Raw genomic sequence first — 23395 nt, 5'->3', positions numbered from 1 at the left:
CCGCTGATGGGGGGAGACCCTGGGCCATGCACGGCCAGTCTGATAGGGCCTCCACGCTCCTGTACATCTCTGGGCACAGGAGCGAGGGGGTGGGGGGAGGGGCAAACATTGGTAAGCAGGGGGCGTGTGTGCCAGCAGCGGGCGTGGGAGGAGAGAGGCAGTACCAGGCTCGATACAGACCCCACCCTCGCTCTGAGGAGGCAGAGCCCCCGTGGAGTCAGAGGTCAGGGCCTTCGGGAGGTTTACTCCACGTACAGGCACAGGTAACAACTGCGGCTGACGCCTGAAATTCCACCACCACGGATGCCTGAAATTCTACCACCATCGCTTCTTTCCTGCGCCGTAAATGTCAGAGCCCGGGCCCCGGACGCTGGAAACACATGGAGCCTCAGGCCCATGCTTCCCGCCGGACTGAGAGAGAAGGGGCTCAGGAAGGGCAGGCTGTTTGAGCAGCCCCCCCTCACCCCCCCATTCGGGGCCGGGGCTCGTGGCGTGAGGGCTCACGGTGGCTCTCGCTTGGGTGCAGGCCTTCCTCCGAAGGTCCAGGAGAAGCCTGAGGGTGTGTCCCCCCCCCGTCCCCCCCCCACAGGGTGAAGCCCACCACGGCCCCCTGTGAGGACGAAGAAGGAAACACTCATTTTCAGGGACATGGGGCTGCAGGAGAAAGGGGCTGGGGAGACGACACTTAGGACTGCAGTTTCCTGTCCTTCCAGCTCGCGGGGAGGCACCGGCTCCCCGTCCCAAGGAGCCCAGCTGCCTTCAGGGGCCTCAGCTCCCTCCAGGGCGGGCTCTGGAAACACCCGAGAAACCTGGGTGGAGGGCTGGGGGGAGGCAGGCCCACCAGGGGACCAGGGGCAAGAGCCCCGGCCTTACCTCTGGACACAGCATCTTCCCCCTCAGCCAAGGGTCGCTTGTTTCTCCCCTCCCCGCCCAGCCGAAAGGAGGGTGGGTTGGGGGAGGGGGGGTTTGGAGACCTCCATCCAACCCCAAAGAGGAGGATGGCTCATCTCATTTCAAAAGTAGTGATCATCATTGCCCTGGCTGGCGTAGCTCAGTGGATTGAGAGTGGGCTTTGAAGCAAGGCATCGCAGGTTCGATTCCCAGTCAGGGCACATGCCTGGGTTGCGGGCCGCGGCCCCCAGCAACTGCACATTGATGTTTCTCTCTCTCTCTCTTTCTCCCTCCCTTCCCTCTCTAAAAATTAATAAATAAAATCTTTAAAAAAAAAAGTAGTGATCATCGTAACTCAATACATTGCGTGTTCTGATCATGATAATGCGATAATAGTCACACATGATTCTCAGTGCATCTCATTTAATCTTCCCGACAATCCTGTGAAGTAGGTGTTACCGTCCCCAGTTTACAGGAAAGAAAACAGATGCCGAGATAAGATAAGGATCTGGAGCCTAGCCCCAGGAGCTAGCTCGGATCTTGCCCTGGAGACAGGCTGGAGGGTGGCCCTCCTCTGTGACCAGGATCAAGGAGGAAGTGTGTGTGTTGGGGGGGAGGGGGCGTCGGGGGGCGGGGGGTGTCAAGCGGTGGGAGGGAAATCTGGCCCAAAGCTGGTGAGGAAGCTCCCTCGCCCTTCATCCCGCCACCCTGGTCCTGCCACCTCCAGCTCCCAGGAGACAGCCAGGTGCGGCCCGACCTCTCGGGACGTGCAGGGGGAGGGGGCGGCGCCCGGGCTCCTGCGGCGCTGGCCCGGCCCAGCCCAGAGGGGACAGGAAGCCAGGACACCGGGGATTGTCTCCGGCGGCCGCAGCCCAGCCCCAGCCCCAGCCCCAGCCCGGGAGGAAGTTCAGCCCGGTGCTCTCGGCTGGGGCCTCCCTCGCTGTATTGTTGAACAGGAAACCCGGCAGCGCGGTAGCCGGGCGGTGGAGGAGGGAGCGCCGGACGCAGAGCCCACGCGCGCCCTGCCGGGACAAGTGGAGGCCAGGCTAGCGAGTGGACACCCCGAGGTGCCAAAGCCGGGCCGGATCTGGTGGGGGGTGCGGAGTTGGGGGTGCCGCAGGCGGCGGGTCCTTCTTCCCCCGGGACCATCGCGCTTCTGCTCCTCTTCGTCCCGGAGCTGCGCGGGCCCGGGAGGATGCCGCGCGGGACGGTCTCCTCCCCACGGAGGACCGGGAAAAGAGGGTGGCCCTGTGTCCCGGGGAATGGAGGCGCCCAGGCCCAGGGCCCAGCGCCGAAGCAGGCGTTGGCGCCGCTGCGGCTCGCGTCGCCGGGGCAGTGGCGGCGGGGCACCTCCTGGTGACAGGTCCGTCCCCGCGCTCCAGAGGTCCTCCCGGCTGCCCGCATTCCCCCTGGCAGTCGGGAAAGGAGCCCAGGCCCGGGTCCCCTGCCCACGCAGCCCAAGCCCCTGCGTCCTGGTGGAGTTGCTCCCGGCCCCGCGGAGCTGCGCCGAAAAAGCGCCTGGGGAGGGCGGGGGCTGGGCCCGGCGCGGGTAGTGCCGGCAATCGGGCTGGAAAGGGCTCGCAGTTGGTGATTCAGAGCGCAAGTGGCCTCGCTACGCCTGGGAACGCCCCGGCCAGAGAACGCGCCCGGGACCTGCGGGCCTTGGGACACAGAGGCTCGTGGACGACTGACCCGGGCCTGAGAGGGAGAGGGTGGGGGCGGGGCGGGGGCGGGACTCCACCTTTTCTGCTCGGGACCCGCCAGCGCCCCTTCGGTGGCTGCCCTCCGCGCCCCCGTTCCTCCCTCGCGCTTTCCCTAGCGCCGGGTCCGGCTTCCAGCGTCCCCGCCGGCACCGACAAACTCACACTCCCCCTCGGTTCTCCCAGACGCCGCTGCTTCGGGGCTTGGGGACGGCCCGGCAAAGCACACCTCTGCCTCTTTGTTCCCTCCGCCAGCTCCTGCTGCCCGCACCCTCTGCGGCCTGGCCCTTGAACACCGGCCCGACGAGATGGCAGGAGCCTAACCTGCACCCATCTGCCGGCTCAGCGCATCCAGCCCATGGGCTCCCGAAGCGCCGCCTGCCAACGTGAGTGAGCCGAGGAAGGTCAGGGGAAGGTGGCCAGAAGGGGTGTCCTCCCCGGGCTTGTTGGCTTAGGTCTGGGCAGCTCTCTGACCCCGCCTCCGAGGCCCAGCGTGCCTGTGACTCACGGTACGCCGCTGGCCCCTTCGAGGAACCCTTGACAAAGTAAAGGAGGGCTCTGCGGCCCCCTCTGTGGGGGCCCCTCACCCTCAGCAAGCAGCCAGGCTCCCGGCTGCTGGTCCCGGGGGGAGGGCCACCTTGGTGGGAGGTGTGGTCAGTGTGGAAGGCTTGGAGGGACCAGCCGCCTCCCGAGCAGGTCCCCGACTCATCGCGCTGATGAAAGCACACAGGCAGGCTCAGAGCGAGGCTGAACCAGCTCGGGGTGGGTGGGGACTGTGGTGATCCCTCCAGGAGAGCTGTGGGGACCCCTGGAGACCACGCGCGAGTAGTCACCGCCACAAAGTGCATATTCTAGGGGCCGCTCTCGTGGTGGCGACGTACAGATCTCCGCTCAGGCAGGGCCGACAGGCGGCGAGGGCCACGCCCTTCTCCGGAGGTGGGAGCTGGGAGCTGGGAGCCGGAGGGCAGGGGCGGTGCGGGCCGGTCTGGGCGGGCCAGACGTCGGGTTCACGTCCGCGGCACAGCCGCTGGAGAAGGAAAGAAAAACCGAGAGAACCGGTTCCCCGGCCTTGGCAGTCTAGGCCGTCCCGGCCAAGGCTCTGGAACTAAGCGGAGCAGGGACACTCCCAGGGGTTGCGCGGCCAGAAAGAGGCGCTGCGGACGCGCATTCCCTGAGCTCTGGAGGCGGCAGGACCCGGAGGAGTGTGTAGGGAATGAGCTGTTCTTCCCCCTTCACAGACGGAGAAACTGAGGCCCGGTCCAAAAACTCTCAGGCAAACTGTGGCGTCGGCTTGACCTCGGGCAATCACTTTATCTCAGCGATTTTCAACGAGTGCGTCCCAAGAGGCCCCCTGGTGTGCTGCACGGATTTTTAAAATATGCAATACCTGACTGTTTATAGTCAGGAGCACTGACCTCTTTTCCCTTAGTTTGTCAGATTAAAAAAAAAAAAAAGAACAGCCAACACAACAATAGCCACCCGATGTGAATAAATCAAAACTAGAGCAAATTGTTTGCAGACCGGCAAAACAATATATTTTTGTTGTGCTGTAGAATTTTGGTGATTAGTTTATGTGCGCCATGAGATGCAAAAGGCTGAACATCATTACTCTGTCTCTGAACCAAGTCCCAGTACTAGCCTCAGTCTCCCCATCAAGGAATTGAATCCAAGCTCACATCTTAAAATCAACACGGCAGAATGAAAGGGGTGCCCTAATTCTATCACTGGGAGTGAGAACGAGAACCTAAGAGATTTTATCGGAGTCTCCCGTTTCCGAGATAGGAAAACTGAGGCCAGAACGCGCACGGCGAGCGCAGCAAGGACACCCGAGCCCAAGTTGTCCGTCCCCGAAGTGGGTGCACCTCCTGGCTTCGTGGCCTTGACCTCCGTGCCCCTCCTCCTTGCTGTCCCCAGGGAAAGGCTGCGGCGGCGATGGCGGCGGACGTCGAGGGGGACGTGTACGTGCTGGTGGAGCACCCCTTCGAGTACACCGGCAAGGACGGGGGCCGCGTCGCCATCCAACCCAACGAGCGCTACAAGCTGCTGCGCCGCAGCACGGAGCACTGGTGGCACGTGCGGCGCGAGCCCGACGGACGCCCCTTCTACCTGCCCGCGCAGTACGTGCGCGAGCTGCCAGCGATCGGCGACCCTGCCACCGCCCCGGCGCCGCCCGCGGCCCACCCAGGCCCCGCAGCCCCGGAACCGCTGGTTTATGACTACCGCTTCGTGAGCGCTCCGGTGCCCCCAGCCCGCGACGGCGTGCCCGCCGAGCCCCGGGGCCGTGCGGGCTCCCTGTGCGGCCCTGCGCAGCGCGGCTCCGGGACCCAGCGCAAGAGCCTGGCGCCCGGCCAGCCCACCTGCCTGTACACACGGCCCGTGGCGCGCGTGCGGCCCGCGCAGTCCCTGGACGACCTGGCGCGAGCCGGTGCCGCGCCCCCTGCCGGCCTCCTCGGGAGCGCCGGCCGCTTCAAGGCCTGCAGCGTGGCGGGCTCCTGGGTGTGCCCGCGACCCCTGGCGCGCAGCGACTCTGAGAACTTGTACGAGGCCATCGACGACGTGCGCGCACCGCCGCGGGAGGAGCGCCCGGAGCAGGTTGGTCGCGGGGAGCCGGAGGCGGGGTGATGGGGGGAGCACGGGAGGGGGCTGCGCCAGCTCTGAGCGGGTGTGCAAGGAGACCCACGTGGCTTAACGTCCGGACAGACGGGTAGCAGCAGGGTCCGCGCGGGCTTTGGCCGAACTCCCTCACACCGAGCCTCGCTTTCCTCAACCGCGAAACGAGGGGTACAGGCTCACAATCTCTTATCTGAAATTCCAAAATCCCCCCAAAGTTTCCCGAAGCCCAAAGGTATCTCCATGACAAAATTGATGGCAAAATTTGACTTGAACCCATGGGAGGCCATTGGTGGTCTTTATTTATTCCATTTAGTGTGAGTGTTCAGGGTTTGCTACAGATGAACTTGAGTATAGGGCGCTGACCCAGGCAAGCCTTGCTGGGAGCGTTGCGCCACCTTGCGTGCGCCGTGTTGCCATTCTAAGATCGGCACCATTCCGAAACGCAGCGGGCATGAAACAGCGGGTTGCGGACTTGTAGCCGGGGCTCCATGCATCGCCTTCCTCGCAGGAGCTTGCAGGCGAGGGGGGTGTCAGACGAGATCATGGATATGGAAGTCAGGAGTCTGCTTCCCTTTTTGGCTGCCTCTCACATTTCAGTTCCCCCTTTAAAAAACAAACAAACAGAAAGCTTGAGGCCGACGGGCTTGTTGCAGAAAGAAGTCCAGTCATAGTGGGGTTTCCTTCCCCCCCCTCCGCGTCAGAATCCAGTTATGTTCGTATGGGAACTCGAAAACAGCACGCTTTAAAAACTGTGACATCCCTCACGATTGTGCGGGCGGCGCTGGCATCTTGAACTTGGGGACTTTTGCAGGGAGGGGAGCGGAGGGGAATACACAGACACCTGCCACCAGCTGTGTGGCGATGGTCCCATTCGCTTCCTCTCTCGGGGTCTCAGTTTTTCCTTTAGCCCAGAGAGGGGCAGGGGAGATGGCTGGATGACCCCTGAAGCTTGTGAGGCTATGGTTTCTTTCTTGGTATTTGGTGTCATTTCAATAAACATTGGTTCCTCCGAGTGCCAGGACTGGGTCTGGGACGCCCAGAGGAAGGAAGCACCGTCCTCACGCCCCCGGGCCTTCCTTCCACCCATCCGGCTGCAGCGCCCGGAGCTCAGGAGTTGAGGCTGCAGAAATGCTCATTTGACTCCGCTGAGTCACCGGCCAGCGAGTCATCACCCCTCAGCCCCAGTGTCATTGTGTGTAAACATAAGAGAATACCTAAGGATTAAAGCTGTTGACAGCCTTCTACGTCGCGAGGCGTGGACGCACCTGGCACGTAGTGGGCGGTCCGCCAAGAAAGTGGCTGGGGTCCCACTTAGCTTCCTTTCCTCTGGGTCTGCGCCGCCTTCGCCCGGCTTTCTGCAGGGGGCAGCCTGCCCCCTTGTGACCAGCTTGCGGAACAGCACCTGGCGGTTGGGGACCGGGCTGCGGGATGCGAGTGGGGGTGGGGGAAGGAGGGTCCTGGTGCCCGCGCCCTTGACGCCCTCCAGGCAGCTTCTCTGGGCTAGATAGCTGAATGCCAGCGCTTTTGCTCCCGGCGCCCCTCCGTTTTCTGGGCAGACTCCTGGCCTCCACGTTCTCTGCCCTGCTGATTGGCGGGGCATCCGTTTCTCTGAGTTGCGCCCTTCGAGGTGGAGGGCTCCCTGCCCTTCCGCACCGCCGCGTCCCACCCAGAGCGTGTGCGGGAGTGTGTTGTTGACTAGGGAAGAGGAGCTGCCGAGACTCTGCCCATCCCAGCGCCCAGGACCAGGGTGGAAGAAGGAGGGGGAGAAGACCCCAAATCCGGGTACCTCCTGAGAAGTCGCCCCAGCAGCCACAATCACTGCGGGGGCGGTGTCTGCCCCTCCTTCTGCAGGCTCCGCGCAGCCGCCGGGGTATGCTGAGGGAGGGCAGGGGTGAGCACCTGCCAGAGACCCAGGCACTGGCCAAGAGGCTGTGTCTGGTCCCACTTCTGGCCCTAGTTCACTGTGTGGCCTCAGCAAGTGGTTTAGCATCTCTGGTTCCGTTTCCTCATTGTGTGATGGGTGTAAATCACACCCCCTGTGACCACACACCCCATCCCCAGCAAAGTCCAGGGGCGGGGAGTTTGTTTTTCCGCTTGGAAGGAAGCTCCACTCGGCCCGTAGTTGTTCCAGGCAGCATTTAAAGAAGGGATTTCCTGAAAGGTGAGCCTGCCTGTTTTCTTTCTTTCTAAGATATTTACTTACTTACTTTTAGAGAGAGGGGAAGAGAGGGAGAAAGAGAGGGAGAGAAGTGTCGATAGGTTGCCTCTTGTTCAGTTGCTTCCGGTCTGCTCTCCGACTAGGGACCACACCTGCAACCCGGGCACGTGCCCTGACCAGGAATCAAACCGTGACCTTTCGCTTTGCGGGACAAGGCCCACCCAGCTGAGCCACACTGGCCAGGGCAGGGCTGCCCCTTTTCCTCTTGGAGGAGACAGGGGAAGCAGGTTCTCTCCTTTCCCTTCATTCGCTTGTTCACAAATTGGGAATTGACTGAACACCTGCCAAACACCAGGTGAGCCTTTAGATCTAAAGGTGACTGAGGCATAGCCCTGGCCCGGGGCCAGGGGGGCCCACCATCTGGGACAGGAGGATGTCAGGAGGGGACAGGTGCCTCAGTCCGGCATGGCACAGGCCATCTGGGATCCAGCTACGCTCAAGTGCATGTGCAGAGGTGGAGGTGTGAGAGGTGGCACTTGGGGGGGGCCTTGCAAGCCCCCCCCTCCTGGAATGGAGGCTCAGATGGGCAATGGGGAGTGCCTGGCCAGGAGTGTGGGCTTTATCCTGAAGGCCTTGGAAGGCTCTCAGCAGAAAAGGGAGAGGGGCTGAGAAAAGACCCGTGTTGCAGGGGCTTTGAGAACGGAGGAGGGCCTCTGTGGTCTCCTGGATGCTCCGAGGTGACAGGAGATTTAGGAGGTAGACTCAGCAGGACTGGGTGGCTCCCAGGCTGGGGAGGGTGTGAGGGACATCGAGATGAGCTCCAGTCTCCCGGCTGACATACGGTGGGGGGCGCAGGGGGGCGATGGGGAGGAGAGGAGTGGGCAGTGAGGCTGAAGCAACCACCCTGGCCCCGCTGGGCTGGGTCAGGAGGCAGCCGGCTGGCCGAGGGAAGGTATTCAGTGTGTGACAGTGAAGCCAAGGGTGTGGAGGCGGTGTGGACGGGGGAGCAGGGGTGCCTGGGGCAGCCACCACTTTGGGTGGCAAAGGGAGGAGGGAAGAGCCTGAGAGGAAGAAACCGGCAGGGAACAGGGAGGAAAACCAGGAGAGAGCCGGCCCAGAAGCTGAGCCCGAAGAAAGGGGAAGTTAGATAAAAGCCATTAAACGTTTATCGGAAGAGGCCACCAGAAGTTGGTGGCCTCCTTATCAGGAGCTAGTCCAGGGAGCTGCTGAAGGCGAGGAGGCTGAGGAATGAGGGCGAGGATGTGGGCTGAGAGTGCGGACGGCTCTCAGAAGCTTAGCAGGGAGAGCGGAGACGCTGCGCGGCCGGAGGCCGGAGGGGGTGGCGGGGGGGGGGGGTGGCGGGGGGGGGGAGACTCCCCCGAACCTAGGACAATGGGCAGGAGCTGGGAGGAGGTGGCTGAGGGGGTGGGGAGGTATTGGATGACATGGGTCCTGGGAGAAAGGAGTGAGGCAGGGGCCCCCAGGCAGAGGCGGGGCGGGGGGGGGGAGGACAAGTGTGTTAAGTGGAGGTGACACAGGGTTGTAGAGGGTGGGAGTCAGTGTCCGGTTGATGGACCACTGAGCAAGGAATGAGGGAGGTGTGGAGGGCAGGACAGTTGTGAGAGGCAGGGACCTCCCCCCCACCCCCAGAAGAGAGGAGCCACGGCAGCAAACAACATTTGACAGTCTCAGCTAGAGCATGACGAACCCCTGGCGTGTGCTGGTCACTGTGCCAGACACTGGGGACACAAAGCAAGGTGAGACGCCACGTGGTCCTGCAGGCCCTCGCTCCAAGGCTCCTCCGCCCAGCAGCTCCGAAGGCAGGCACAGGTGCCACCCCTTTTGCCCCCCCGTACAAATGGAAGTTCAGAGAGGTTCAGTGACTGGCTGGAAGCCACACAGCCAGGAGGTGGCAGCACTCAGGTCAGTTTCAGCCCTCCTGGCCCCAAACCGCACTCTGGCCACCAGGCTCTGTCTCAGCCGGTGGCCTTCAGGACTGGCCACCCTGTTCCCCTCAGCAAGGACAGTACAAGCCGTGGGCAGAGAGGCGTTCTGTTTTCTGAATGTTCTGTGCGGGCGTGCCCAGCCCTGGCATGGGCTGCAGGGAGAGGGGCATGCATTCTAAATCCTCACCTCGCTTTCTGCACCTGAGGGGGCTGGGGGAGAGTGAGAGGTCCCAGGGGAGGGCAGAAGCCCCTGCTTCTGAGGAGGGAGAGGTGGAGGACAGGGGAGGTAAGCCCCAGCATGCTGCAACCCCCACCCCCGCCCCCCTGCAAGGAGGTGCTCCAGGAGCCCAGGGAAACCTGGGGAGGAGGGGGCCCGAGACTCCTCCTCTGTGGCTCGGGGCCCAGCCCTGGCCAAGGGGCCCTCCTGACTGGGGCATTTCAGGGTGAGGTCACCGTCCCCGCCCAGGCCTGCCATCTGGACTGCAGCCCGCCCCCGCCGCCTGGGCATTGGCCGCAGGGAGGAAAGAGTTACAGCCCCGGCCTCCGAGGCTTCTTATGCAAGCCGCCCAGGAGGCACCTCACCTGAGGAGGTGGCCTGGACTGGAAGGAGCCCCAGGGCCCTGGCTTCTGTCTCCTCCGCTGGGAACTGTGAGTGACCCTTCACCTTCAAGTGGAGCTGGGACCCTGGGGGAGAGGGCAGTTTCTCCACTCTCCCCCCTCCCTCCCTCCCTGGCTCGCACTGGTCTTTCCCTGCCCCAGGCTAAAACCCACCCAGGGACTTCCTGGGAGCCGCCCAGCCCTCCCCTCCGGGTCCCAGGCCTCCCTAGCATCCACCCCTCCCTCCCCGGAGCAAACTCCCCGGGCAGCCCAGGCAGCCCTTGAAACAGAAGAACTGGCCTTGGACAGGTCCACCTGGATCCTCCTTTGGGGACAGCCAAGCAGCCTTCCTTTAAGGAAGGGGGGGCTGGCGAGAGCAGGGGGCTGAGCCCAGGAGGAGGGTCCAGTGAGTGCCCTTGTGTGCACTGCTCCTCGCAACAGCTCTCTCCACCCAGGGCAGCCCACCTCCAGGCAGCCCAACTGGTTTGTTCACGCCTGGCCTGACCATTTCCCCTGTGACTCATGTGCCACCCCAGGCTGACCCAGGATCCCCACTGCCCAGCCTGGGTCCTGGCTCCTGAAAGAGCAGGTTGTTGGGGAGTCCCCTCCCATCCTCACCCCACATTCCTGGCCACGAAGAGCCCTCCCCACCCACAGCTCACAAGGCCAGAAAGAACCACCTCTCACCCTGCGGGCCGAGGGCAGCCCCCGTGTCCTCCGGGCGGTCTCCCCCACGCCTGGGCCGCAGCGCTGCACCTACTCAGCCTCTGGTTCCCTTCGGGTCCAGGCCTCCTGAGGCTGCGCCCAGTCCAAGTCCACCTGCCTCCCCGCTTCCTTCCTGAGCCCCGGCAGCTGCCCCAGCCTAAGCTCTCTCGCCCTGCCCTTCCTGGACCTGAGACCAGCACTGGGAGGGGCCGCGCAGCCGGCACTGAACGGCAGCCCCGATGGCTGGTCAGGGCCGGGCCCGGGGGAGGCCGTCACCACGACTGGGGGAGCTGGTGGTCAGGTGTGGTCAGGGCCCCACACTGAAGTCTGGGGAACAAGGGGACAGTTGACGTTGGTTGGTGTACAGAGAAATGGGGCCGCCAAGGCTGGGTCTCAGAGACATCCTGCTAAACTTTGGAGGCTGTTTCCAAATTGAGAAAGGACTGTGGGGTTGAGGGGATTTCCAGAGTGGCTGCCGCAGCGCGGTGAGGCCTGCGGGCCGCTTCGGTGCAGGCCGGGCTCTGGGGTCCTGGGGGCGCTGGTCCGCCAGGAGGCATGCAGGGGAGCGGGGCAGGGGTCCCTGTCCAGCGCTCCGTGTGTGTCGGGGGCGGGGCTTCGACCCAGGAGACGCGCCCAGCCACCACCCCTCCCCCTCTGCACCCGTGGAGGGCCCCTGGCCTCGTCTGAATTTGTAAATAGCTGTTCCCTCTGCAAAAAGAGTTTAATCCCATGACAAATATTTGGCTAATGGGGGGAAATTATAGTCTAATGACTGTCAGCATTTTGGGTTTGGGGTTTTTTTCTGTTCTGCTTTCCCATGTGTGGGCAGTTTTACAGATATAGGGACGCAGTGGCGTGCCGATAATTATGCCATAATTTTTTGCTCACCATCGTCACTGATTCGGTAAATGTCAGGCGCCGTCCTGGGCACCGGGAGGCAATAAAGAATAAGGCACGGCCCCTGCCCTCGGGTAGCTCTCTGTCCAGGAGGAGGTACTGGCAAGCAAACCAACAGTTATGATCTGGGCTGGCTTTTGCATCTACAAAGTGCTGAGTGTGCGTGGGGGGTCGGGGTGCTTGGGAGGAGCAACCCGCCCCCCTGCCGCAGGATCTCACTAGCCAAAGGGAAACCTGAGATCGCCCCCTGGCCAGGGCGGTGAGGTCAGAGGTGAGTGCAGCCCCCACTGTGGAACCCTCTGCACCTGGTGCTTTTTCAGTGGCAGACATTTTTTTCTCATGGACAGGAATCGATGTTTTCTGTGTGTGTGTGTGTGTGTGTGTGTGTGTTTTAATCTGAATTCTTTTTTTAAAGGTTTTATTTATTTATTTTTAGAGAGGGAAGGGAGGGAGAAAGAGAGAGAGAGAGAAACATCAATGTGCAGTTGCTGGGGTCTGTGGCCTGCAACCCAGGCATCTGCCCTGACTGGGAATCAAACCTGCAACACTTTGGTTTGCAGCCTGCGCTCAATCCACTGAGCTACGCCAGCCAGAGGCAGGAATCGAATTTTTCAAGTCTTCTACCAGCTCTCCCAATAATTTCCTCCGTTTCATATTTTACTAGAAAAGCACTCGTGGTTTTGCTCTAGATTTATGAAATCTCCCCTTTTATATTTACAGATTTCTTTTGACCAGGTTAACAATTTTTCTAAGTTTTTCATACACAGGAAAAAAGTTTTTGTTTTCTAGTTAAGTTTCCATCTGGATCCAATGTAAGTTATGGATTATATTATTTCAAACTTGCATTTCCTTTGTGGACTTATTTTTTTTTTTTGCCCTTGTTCTGTTCCAATAGAGGGCTATTAAATCTCCCACTCGAATTTTCTCTATAATGTTTTTCATGTGCTTTTGACAGCTTTTGTTTCTTATATTTAACTATGATGTCGTTGAGAGCACACCGATTTTGACTGTTCCGTCGGCCCAAATTGTGCCTTGCGCCACTAACTTGAAGTTCACTCTTTCTGTTATTAATATGGTGGCCACTCTTACTTTTTATTTTCTTTTTTTTTCCATTTCTGCTATCTCTCAGTATCCTTTTATTTTTCACCATTATCATTTTTTAAAAGTGTATTTTTTAGTTTTTTTTTATTTATTTTTAGAGAGGGAAGGGAGGAAGAAAGAGAGAGAGAGAGAGAAACATCAATGTGCGGTTGCTGGGGAGTCATGGCCTGCAACCCAGGCATGTACCCTGACTGGGAATCGAACCTGCGATGCTTTGGTTCGCAGCCTGCGCTCAATCCACTGAGCTACGCCATCCGGGAAGAGTGCATTTTTTATATATAGGGTCTAGTTCAATCTGTTCACATTTAGTTCAGCAACTGACACGCGCTGTACGTGATCTGTAGTTTTCCTTTTCCCCTCAGCGAGGCTGCTGTCGCCTCTCTGTTTCTCCCCCTGTTGGTCTGTTGTCCTGCTACCCTTCCCATTCCATTCTCCACTTCTGCTTGTCCCTGGGGATCCTCAGGAAGCAAGTTCTGTAGGACCTGCGGGGATGGGGGTTCTTTTTCTCGGCACTCCCGTCTGAACGTCACAAAACCTGTCAGCCTTTAGACTTGGGTCTTCTTTTCAGTTTAGAGAAATCTCTTTGTTGCATGATTATTGTTTCAATTTTTAGATGAAGAGAAGGAGAGGGAGAGAAATATCGATGTGGATTGGCTGCTTCTTGCACGCCCCCAATGGGGGACCTGGCCCATGAGCCAGGCACGTGCCCTGACTGGGAATCGAACCAGCGACCTGTTGGTTCGCAGGCAGGTGTTCAATCCACTGAGCCACACCAGCCAGGGCTGATTATTTTTTCTTTCCATTTTTTAAAATTATCTGCATGTTCATTCTCCTGACTGGATCCTCCCAGTTTCTTATCTTTTCCCTCTTTATTTTTTTCCCTCTTTATGTACTTTTGCTTCTGCTTGATCTTCCAGGGCACAGATTTGAACCTCAAGAGTGCCCAGCTTTCCCTTCCATTGGTAGGATGTGATGATATATTTTAAGTTCTAAAGTGCTGTATTTTGCCATGTATAATGCGCTCCCATGTATGATACACACCCAAATTTTTGGCTCAAACTGTCACGAGGAAAATCTTTCATTGTAATTTTTTAATTCAATTTTTATTTATTTATACTTAGAAACAAAACAGAGTGTCATATTCCAGGATGTTATATTACATACAGTTACTGCTTTTTAGAGTTACGCTTTTAATGCATAAGCAATAATAGAAGAATTAAAAACACTTACGTAGATACAGAATTAGTACTACCCACGTATAATGCGCACCCTTACTCTTCCCTCAGAAATTTGGGCGAAAAAGTGCATATTATACACGGCAAAATACTGTAGTCCTTTTTCCCCCTTTGGTACTTCACTTGAATCTTATGAGTTATTTTTTGTTCAAGTTGTCATTGTATTTTCCATCCTTTCTCTCCTGCTAATAGTCTCAAATTTTGTCAAACTGTATACTTAACATGGTTTTTAAAAACCAAAGCAATCTCTTCAAATACGTAGTAAACATTCCCACACACTCCCCTGCCTCCATGCCCGGTTCTCCTTCAGCTCCAGAGTCACCGCTTTTGCTAATTTTTTCTCTATTCTCCCAGGTTTTCTCTATACAGATACAAACTAGTGTGAGTGTGTGTTTGGTTACTTGATGTTCTGTTTGCTTTACACAAGGGTAGTAGGCAGTAGGCATGGTCCTACATTTTGTTTGTTTGTTTGTTTGTTTTTTGCCTTTTGGGATTAACAATGCAGCTTGGAGATTGTAGATACAGTGTATCTGTCTCCTTCCTGATAGCCACGTGGTTTTCCGTTGTTGAAATGTATCACACTTCATTGGACAGGGCTGCGGTTCCTGGACCCTCAGTTTGTATCCAGTCTTTGGCTCTTACCAGTAATGCTGAAAATATATTATCTTAAGGGAGCTTGGATATGTATTTTTGTGCATTTAAGGACTTTTTCTGCCAATGATCCATTCATACCCTTTGCCTATTTTCCTATGGAGTTACCCGTCTTTCCCTCACCGGTTTTCTCAGGGAGCGTGTCTGTGCTGGCGACGTGCCCCTTTGTCTACAACATGAGTTGTCACCCCCCCCCCCCCCCCGCCAAGCTTGTCATCTGACTTTGCTAACAGTGTGTTTTAGCCACACTCGTTCTCCTTCAATGATTTATATAACGGAATGTGCGAACCACTTATTTCATGGCTTTTAGATTTCGAGCCATAGTCATAAAGGCCTTTTTAAAAATATATATATAGAGAGAGAGAATTTTCCTCATGTTTCCTTCTTTGAGTATTTTTATGGCTTCACTCTCCGAACCTGACTCGGGGGTCCTTCGGTGCAGTAGAGCTGAGCGGGCAGGGTGAGACGGAGACCCACCTTCAATGATTTGTTTCCGGACGGCCCCCCAGTTGTCCCGTCAGGTCTCATGGACCAGTTCCTCTTTCCGCCGTGACCAGTGATGGCATCTCTAGCCCGTCCGGGCCCCAGCCTTATCGGGGCCTGACAGCCGTGGCTGGTCAGGTGGTTCTGTTCGCCTCCCTCGGCCCCTGGGCTGCGCGAGGAGCGGACTCTGCGTGTGTCTGCTCACGGGGACTGGGGTTGAGTTGTTGGAGCTCTGGCCTGGCGAGGGGCCCTGGGGCAGAGAAGGGGCGATGGCCCCCACCGATGGGTCTGCCGGGCTCCGCCGGCCCCCGCAGTCTGAGACGCCGGCAGGGATTCTGCCCGTGTCCACCTCCCCGGTGGCCCCAGCCCGAAGGGTAGAGAGTGTTTAGCCCGCTGCCTGGCTCCCCGTCTGCTCCCAGGGGAAGGGGGTCTGGCACGAGGGGTACCCTGCCTTTCCCCCTAAAGTCCCACGGCGGACCGGTCTGCCCTGGGGCCTTCCAAGCCTCAGACACTCGGACCTCTCCCGGCCAGGCCTGCCCACCGTGCTGGACTCGGGCAGGGGAGCATAGCAGTTGGGAGGAGAGGGGAGGGGAGGGGAGGGGAGGGGAGGGGAGGGGAGGGGAGGGAAACAGGACATGCTCAAGCTGCCGTATTCCTGGAACTCCGGGCCCCATTGGTGAGAGGAGAGAAAGCACTCTGTCTGTGGCAGGTGGGGGGTAGGGGCAGACTGGGAGGGCCACTCTGTCCCAGAAAAGAAATAATTAGTGAATAATGTTACTACTCGTAGAGTAGTAATGCTGAGGATAGGGAATAATTGCAAAATAAAAAAAAAAGTTTAAGGGTTTTTTTCTCTTGTTTTTTAAAAGATTTTATTTATTTATTTTTAGAGAGGGAAGGGAGGGAGAAAGACAGAGAGAGAGAAACATCAATGTGCGGTTGCTGGGGGCCGTGGCCTGCAATCCAGGCATGTGCCCTGACTAGGAATCAAACCTGCAACTCTTTGGCTTGCAGCCCGTGCTCAATCCACTGAGCTACGCCAGCCAGGGCTTATTTTTTATTATAAAAAATTTCAAACATACAAAAGAGCAAGAAGAATATGAAAATGACGATAACTATACCTATTACTTATATTTAACAATTACTATTTACCATGTTTGTCCTTTTTTCCCTAAGAAATAATAAATTCCACGTGTCATCATATTTCTTTCCTAAAAGCTTCAGCATGCATTTCTTTTTTTCTTTTTAAGCTTTTATTTCTTTTCAGAAAGAGGGGGAGGGAGGGTGAAAGAGAGGGAGAGAAACATCGATGTGTGAGAGATACATGGATTGGCTGCCTCGCCCCCCACTGGGGACCTGGCCCTCAGCCCAGGCGTGTGCCCTGACTGGGAATTGAACCGGCGACCCTTTGGTTTGCAGCCCACGCTCAGTCCACTGAGCCACACCAGCCAGGGCGGCATGCATTTCTTAAAAATGACACTTTCCTCCACAGCCACAATGCCATTATTACATCTAACAAAATTAACATTAACTCCTTTCTAAGATTCAGGCCGTAGTCAGATTTCCTCGCTTGCCCTAAAACAAGCCCCTCGCGGCTGGTTCCGTTTGAGCCGGGGCTGGTGAAGGGCCACGCAGCGCATTTCTTTGTCTCTCAAATCTCGCTCGACGGCCCCTCCCTTTCCTGCTGCCCTGACAGCGGCTTGAGAAAGAGCCCGGGCCAGCCCGCTGCAGAAACGTCTGTTTTGGATTGGAATGTTTGCTTCCTCCTGGCAGTGTGCCCACGTTCCTCCAACCCTCGTCACCTGGGCACAGGTGTGTCAGAGAGGCTGGGGCAGGTCATGTCACCAGGGCTCAGGGGCACGGGATCCAAGGCACGCAGGAGTCAGGGACGACTCCGGGTCTCTGTGTTCGCACCCCAGAGGGGATGCCGGGATGGAGAAAAGCAGGGCCGGTGAACAGACTCAGTCTGAGACGGCTTTTCAGTGCCGAGCTGACGTGGGGCGGGCCGTTGGATTTCGGAACCTGGAGGTGAGGTTGAGAGTCATTGCCCTAATGAGGTCGGTTGAGCAGCTTCCCCGGGGCAGTGGAATGAGAAGCAAAGATGAGCGACACCAGCCGCACACGGGGAGGTGGGTGGGTGGGCCGAGGAGCGAGGACCCCAGGCCCGAAGAGCAGAACGGAGGAGCAGCAGACAGGGGAAGAGAAAGCGGACCGAGGCAGGGGCCGCGCCTGAGGCTGTGTGGGAGGGAGAGGACTGTAATAAGCACAAGGACCGGAGGGGAGCCAGGCCGCACCAGGACCAAATTTGGCGTCGAGGAAGTTGTGGGAGACCAGAGCAGCCGGCTGGGGGTTTGAGCGAGTGGCCGGCGCAACGGCGGAGCACACACACACGCTCCTTCGAGAAGGCGGGTTTGAGAAGAAGGAAGGGAAAGCTGGGTCCCGGGGCACACTTTCCCTTCTCGCGATGGAGAGACCTTGCGTTGGTTGCAATGCCAGAGGGACAAGTCGGAGGTGAGGCAAGCTTCTGGGCAAGCGAGAGGCACTGAGGTGCCCCAGGCCCAGGAGGTGGGCTGGGACAGGAGCACCCCGGGCCCTCCATGAGGGGAGGGAGGGGACACAGCTGGGCGGTGGGGGGGGGGGGGGGGGGTGCAGATATGTTTGAGGGAGTGGGCAGAAGGCGACCGCCACCATCACATCCTCCCACCCCCGCACCCCCCCGAGGCTGGCTCAGAACCACAGCCTCTGCTGGCAGTTGGCTTCCTTGACAGCCGTTTCTGACTCCTCCCGGCCCAGCAGCAGGAGGCTCCCCGTGTCTGCTCGCCTTACTCAGAGCGCCGGGGCCTTGAAGGGGCTCCGCCCCAGGGTCCACCCACCCCGGAGGAGCAGGCCGAACAGGCAGCCCCGTGAAGTCACCGAAAGGCTGCAGCACGGTCAAGGGCTCCCAAACCCAGAGCCAGGAAAGCAGAAGTGCAGCTGCCAGCCCTCCTCCCCGAGTCCTCCTGGCGGGTGTGGGAACGCAGGTGCCTGCCAGCTCGGCTGTTTCACAGAAGCCGGCCCTGTGAGGGAGGAGAGCATGACAGCCCATTGCGCGGACAAAGACACTGAGGCCAGGAGCTGCAAGGGGATATCCAGAGAAAAGCGGAGGCAGTGCACGCAAGAAGCCAGGTCTCTGGACTCCTGCTCCATCCTTTTTTCCTTCTAATTTCATAAAGCCTCTGCCCTAACCCAAGAGAAAAGGCTCACCACAGGCCGTTGTGTTTGGAATCTCACGCTTCGCCCGTGATAAGATCACCCTGAGCCACCGGGGCCTTGCCAGACACAACATGCGTTGCCCAGGCCCCGGCCGGGACCGGGGACATCAGGCTCTCGGGCTTGTGCGGCTCCCCTAGTGTTCTGAGGCTTGAGGATCCAGGGCCTGCGGGTGGCCCCCAGCCCCCCCACCGCACTGTGTAGGTGGACACGTCAGTCACTAGAGCTGGGGCGGATACGCAGTGAGGCCTGGACTCTGCTCAGGGGAGGGGCGGGCGCCCCATCGGTTCTGTGAGCTCGCCGAGCTCCTGGAGGCAAAGGTCACCGTCCATTCTCCCTCTCCCTCATCCTGGCCCAGCCCGGAGGGTGCCGGGCAGGCTCAGGGTCAGCCAAGGAGGTCCTGTGCCCTCCCCAGGTCCCTGAGCTAGACCCCAGGCTGTGGGCCAGGGTCCGTGGGTATTTCTTCTGCCTCTGGACCCCGGGAGCTGGGAGGATTGTTTGGCTGCACCTGAAAGCCCCTGCGAGGGTTCTGAGAGAGGGGACAGGACAGAGGGCTCGAGAAACATGCAGCTGGCTTGTTCTGTCCCTTCCCCCACCACACATGTCTCAGGACTTGGGGGTGCAGTTGAGGGAAGAGGACCCCACTGGGGAGCCACTGTGGTCACTGCCTCCTCTCGCTGGGGTAGGGGAAGCTGGCGCAGGAGACCCGAGGAGCCGACCTCGGTGACCAAGAGCAAGCAGAGCCGTGTGGTTGGGGCCCCGTCCCTGCAGTGTGCGGCCCAGAGCATACTTGCTGGGAGGCCCCCGGGCGCACACGCCAGACCTCTTCCTGGGGAAAGGCGGCAGTGGGGTCCTGGCTGCCTTTTCGTGGGGTCCCAGCCCCCCGCCACACTGTCACTCCTGGTCCCTGCTTCCCAATTCCACCCACAGGGCAGAGCTGAAGGCCCGGGTCCCCGCGCCCGCCCTGCTCTCTCCCCTCCCCGACCCCAGTCCCTCCCTGGTGGCTCAGAGTTCCTGGCTGCTCCGGAATCCACAGCTGTGCCCAGTCCTGGGCTTGGCTCCCTCAGCCTTGGTGGTGTGTCATGTGTGTGTGTGTGTGTGTGTGTGTGTGTGCGCACTCGCGCTCCCTGACCCTCGGGGTGGGGCAGTGTGGTGTGTTCTGTGTGTGAAAACCTCAGTGGAAGAGATTAGTCTGCTTCTGGGGTTCAGAGTCGGGGCACAGGAGATTGTAGGGGAGGTTTTCCCCTTTTTTTGAAGATTTTATTTATTTATTTTTAGAGAGAGGTGAAGGGAGGGAGAACCAGAGGGTGAGAAGCATCAACGTGGGAGAGAGAAATATTGATCGATGGCTTCTCACACGCCCCCACTGGGCACCTGGCCCCACCACCCACGCATGTGCCCTGACTAGGAATTGAACCCGTGACTGTAGGGGAGCTTTGGAAGGCAGAGCAGAGCACAGACCCCAGACTTGCTCTGGTTGTGGTCCCCCAAGTGTCCCTCATCCCAAATCCATGGCTGGTTTACTTGGGTGTCCCTGCGCCGAGCCCGTAGTAGTGGGTGCAGGCAAGGAAAGGCCCGGGGGACACGGGCAGGGGGGAAGGTGACTGGAGTGGGAGAGTAAGAGATGAGAAGTCTGGGGTCCCGGGTGGGAGGCTGGGGGAGCCCTCGGGCTGGCAGGTGGGTGCGCAGGTGCTGCCTGGCCCTTGGGGCTAGGGCGGGAGCACCCCTGAGGGGACCGGTGAAGACAAGGTGGCCCCCAGGGGGTTAGAGGAACGGCTGCAGCTTCTCACGGAGGACACGCGGCGTCCACTGTGCTGTGCGTGAGCAGGGCCTGTGTGCCCACCTGCAGGGGAGGGTCAAGGGAGGAGAGGCCAGGAGGAAGCTCTCAGAGTAGGGTTTGGGCGCTGGGTCCTGTCCCCCCTTCTCTGGGTCCTTGGGGGGTGGGGGAGGGGCGTGGGCACCCTGGGGTGTGTGTGTGTGTGTGTGTGTGTGTGTGTGGCCGGGCAGCGGAGGCTGAAGGCGGCGGGCCCCAGCGGTCAGGCGGGTGGATGGTGGTGTGGTCAGACGCCTTCCTTTCCTTCACGTGGCTGGAGGGGTCCAGAGACCGGTTTCTTCTGATACCACGTCTGCCCAAACCCCTTCCTCTTTGAGACGCCCAAACTTCCTCTTTCCCATCACACCCTCCCTGGGCCTCGGGGGAGTTGTCGGCCACTGATTGTCCTGTCTGCCAGCTCAGACCCCGGCACCCGGCTGTCCCCATGCTTGTTCCCGTCTGTGCAGCCGCCCCCTTCCCTGGCCCAGGGCTCCAGTGCCACCCCCCGTGGAGCCTGCTCAGGGGCCGTGTCTGGGGGTCTGGGATTTAGAGCGCACGGAAAATCGGAGCACCGAGCGGGGCGACCAGTGGTGTTCCCAGGCAATAACAACCCCTGTGACCCGGGCAAAACCCCCGCACCCCCCAGCACCCCATCTCAGGCTGCCTCGGGCCCCCGGCAGCAGCACTTCCGCAGCCCTGACAGGAAATGAGCTGGAGGCTCGGCCTCCCACCATCTCGAAGCAACTTCTTGTTTCCCTGTTGCCCTGTGCCCGCCGGGGCTTGTGCCCCGTGGCTCCACCCCCAAGGCCTTCCCAGGACAGCATCCCCGCCGCTCAGAGGGAACAGGATGGTGGATATCATTGCCAAGCTGACCCGGAGGCAGAGCCGGGCCCCACGGGGGCAGGTAGGGGACGCTGGCATTTGGGGCTGAATTCGGCCTCTGGTAGGGACAGCAGAGGGGCCTGTGAGGTCCAGGGGCCAGCAGTGGACCTCTGTCCCCTGGCCTGTCGGGAGCTGGGGGGCCGGGGTTTGGAGCAGGGAGTCTCACGGAGTATTTGGGAACCCTCCTCCGTCCCTCTTTCCTGCTCTGAGGCCTGGCCCGCCTGAGAGGGGCTGCACAGGGCGGCCGAGAGGCAGCGAGCAGCCGGGGCGGGCCGGGGGAGCAGGAGAGAGGCACCTGCCACCTGCTCGTGGGTGGGAATGGGAAACCAGAGGAGTGCTGGGGGCTGGGAAGCCGAGTGTGGTGAGAGCCGGGCCGCTCTCAGCTCCTTCTTCTGGCCCGAGGCGGGAGGACAGTTCCTCTTTCCCCCTGGGTGCCCCCCGTGTCTGTACCACGCCTGTGTCTGGGCCCGGGAGCCCTTGGTGCCCTGGTCGGGCCCCTCTGGATGGGCTGCATCCGGGTCTCGCTGGGGCTCCCCGAGTCAGGGGTGAGGGGCGGCAGGCCCCACTCTGTCTCAGGCTCCCGCTTGAAGGCAGAGGGTGCGAGGCACGGGCCCCGCCTGGCTTCCAGGAGCCAGTCCCACCCAGGCCGAGGCTCTGCCAGGAAAGAGAGGAACCTCTGTCTTAGCCACGAGGGGCTCTGGGGGGAGTTCTAGAAATTGCAGGGGTGTCAGGGTTGCTGCAGTCCAGTTCCCTCACAGGGGGTGCGATTCTGCTTACTCACCTCCAGTGAGGCCCCTCGTTACCTCCTGGGGGGCAGCCGCAACCCAGAGAAAGTTCCTCCTCCGAGGGGAGCACTGTCCTGCCCCCATTTAACCTCTGATCTGCACTCGGGTGCCCCGAAGTGTGCTTCTGCCTCTTCCCTTCCTCACGACGGGCCTGCCGCGCTGGAGGCCTGACTCCTGCTTCCAAACCTCCTCCATAGCTGCTGGGAGTGTTCCTTGTGCAAGACTCCCATCAGCCCCACCAGCCTGGGGCTCCTCGTGGCCTCAGGGCCAGGGCCAGCAGCCTGGCCGGAAGCCGATGCCCGCTCCCAAGAGCCTGGCTCCTCCCTTAGCCAGTCCACGGTCCATGCGCCCTTCCAGCTCCTCTCTCGGGGATGGGCAAGACCACTGCCTGCCTCAGTGGGTCCAGCTGGGGAGCAGTGCAGGCGGGTCTGGCCATCCACCTTCCTCTACTGCCTCCATCCTGTCGTCGCCGGGAGTCTCCTGTCCCTGTGCTCGAACCCTCGTTTCCAGGAAGACCTTGCTCAGAGCTAACCCCAGTCTCTCCCGTCGTGTCGGGGGTGTCTGTTGGTCCCTGGAGTCGGGCGTGGAGATGACTCGTGGACTCAGGCAGCCAGTGCTCTCAGTGGAGCCACATCGGGCCACCCTCTGGGGGTGACTGGGGTCAGTTCAATCATCCTGAGTCTTGCTCTCAAGAAACTCCTGCCTTTTAGGGGCAGAGAAGGGAGGCAGGTGGGTGGACAGTGAGCCAGTGAACTGAGCACCAAGGCAGAATGCCATCAGGCCCTAGCAGGCCAGAGTCACAGCAGGTCCTGTTAAGGTTGCTGGTGATGCGGGCTGTGAAAGAACTCACAATGAGCTCTGGCTGGCGTGGCTCAGTGGATTGAGCACCGGCCTGCGAACCAAAGGGTCGCTGGTTTGATTCCCAGTCCGGGCACGCGCCTGGGTTGTGGACCAGGTCCCCAGTGGGGAGTGTGCGAGAGGCAGCCACACACTGATGTTTCTCCTTCTCTCTCCCTCCTTTCCCCTCTGTCTAAAAATAAATGAATTGGCCCTGGCTGGTGCGGCACAGTGGATTGAGCCCTGGCCTGCGAACTAAAAATAAATAGATAAACATTTTTTAGAACAGAATTCACAAGGAGAAGAAAATGTCAGGATTAAGGTTTTATTCACTCTCCAAGAAAGGAGAGGGGCATGGCGTGGAAAGACACACCGGCCTTGAGGGGTGGGGTCTTTGAGCTTTTATTGGATTATAATTAGATTAAAAAAGGTTGGGGCAGGGGGGCTGCTGCTGTGGGACCCGCGGGCTGTTGGGGTGTGGGAACACGAGTCTACAGTTTGTTCCAGCATTATCTTCCATCTGGGGCTGTGAGTGCTGTTCTTGCTTCCAGCACTGTCCAGTCCTGGGCACAGAAGCTCAGAGGAGTAAAATGGCTGTCGTGTTTAACAAAGGCATGGGCCTGCCCAGCAAACGGTGCCACTGTCGCAAGTGGGGCTGGCTTTGTCCTTTCGGGTCAGACTTTTCTCTGGAGGGAGAAGGCCTCGCCTGGTGAGGCCAGTGAGCCCAGCTCCAGGGGAGGAGCGGTGTTTGGGTGGGCAGGGGATGAGAGCGGGCAGTTCCAGGCGGAGGGCATGGCCGGAGCAAAGGCACGGAGGTAGGAAAGTGCCTTTGCGTGGGAGCTGGTGTGGTTGGAA

At 59.6% G+C, this 23395-nt stretch overlaps 1 protein-coding gene across 4 annotated transcripts in view; it reads left to right on the top strand.

Annotated features, from left to right (window-relative positions):
- The first annotated feature begins 1366 nt into the window (after positions 1 to 1366).
- Positions 1367 to 23395, top strand: part of ARHGAP27 (Rho GTPase activating protein 27) — a 34397-nt gene continuing 12368 nt past the window's right edge. Inside the window, exons 1-3 of one of the 4 annotated variants that reach the window (XM_036034051.1) lie at positions 1367 to 1958; positions 2847 to 2977; positions 4507 to 5183. In XM_036034051.1, the coding sequence (XP_035889944.1) occupies positions 2950 to 2977; positions 4507 to 5183 (705 nt within the window). In that variant the 5' untranslated portion in view covers positions 1367 to 1958; positions 2847 to 2949. Of the gene's footprint in view, positions 1959 to 2522; positions 2978 to 4506; positions 5184 to 9847; positions 9957 to 20758; positions 20941 to 23395 lie in introns of those variants that run through there. The other 3 variants (XM_036034052.1, XM_036034054.1, XM_036034053.1) reach the window with 3 other exon arrangements.

This window comes from Phyllostomus discolor, chromosome 8, assembly GCF_004126475.2.
Source record: "Phyllostomus discolor isolate MPI-MPIP mPhyDis1 chromosome 8, mPhyDis1.pri.v3, whole genome shotgun sequence".
Taxonomy (NCBI): Eukaryota; Metazoa; Chordata; class Mammalia; order Chiroptera; family Phyllostomidae; genus Phyllostomus; species Phyllostomus discolor.
Note: the sequence above shows the minus strand (reverse complement) of the source record. Positions and strands in the feature narration are given on the sequence as shown.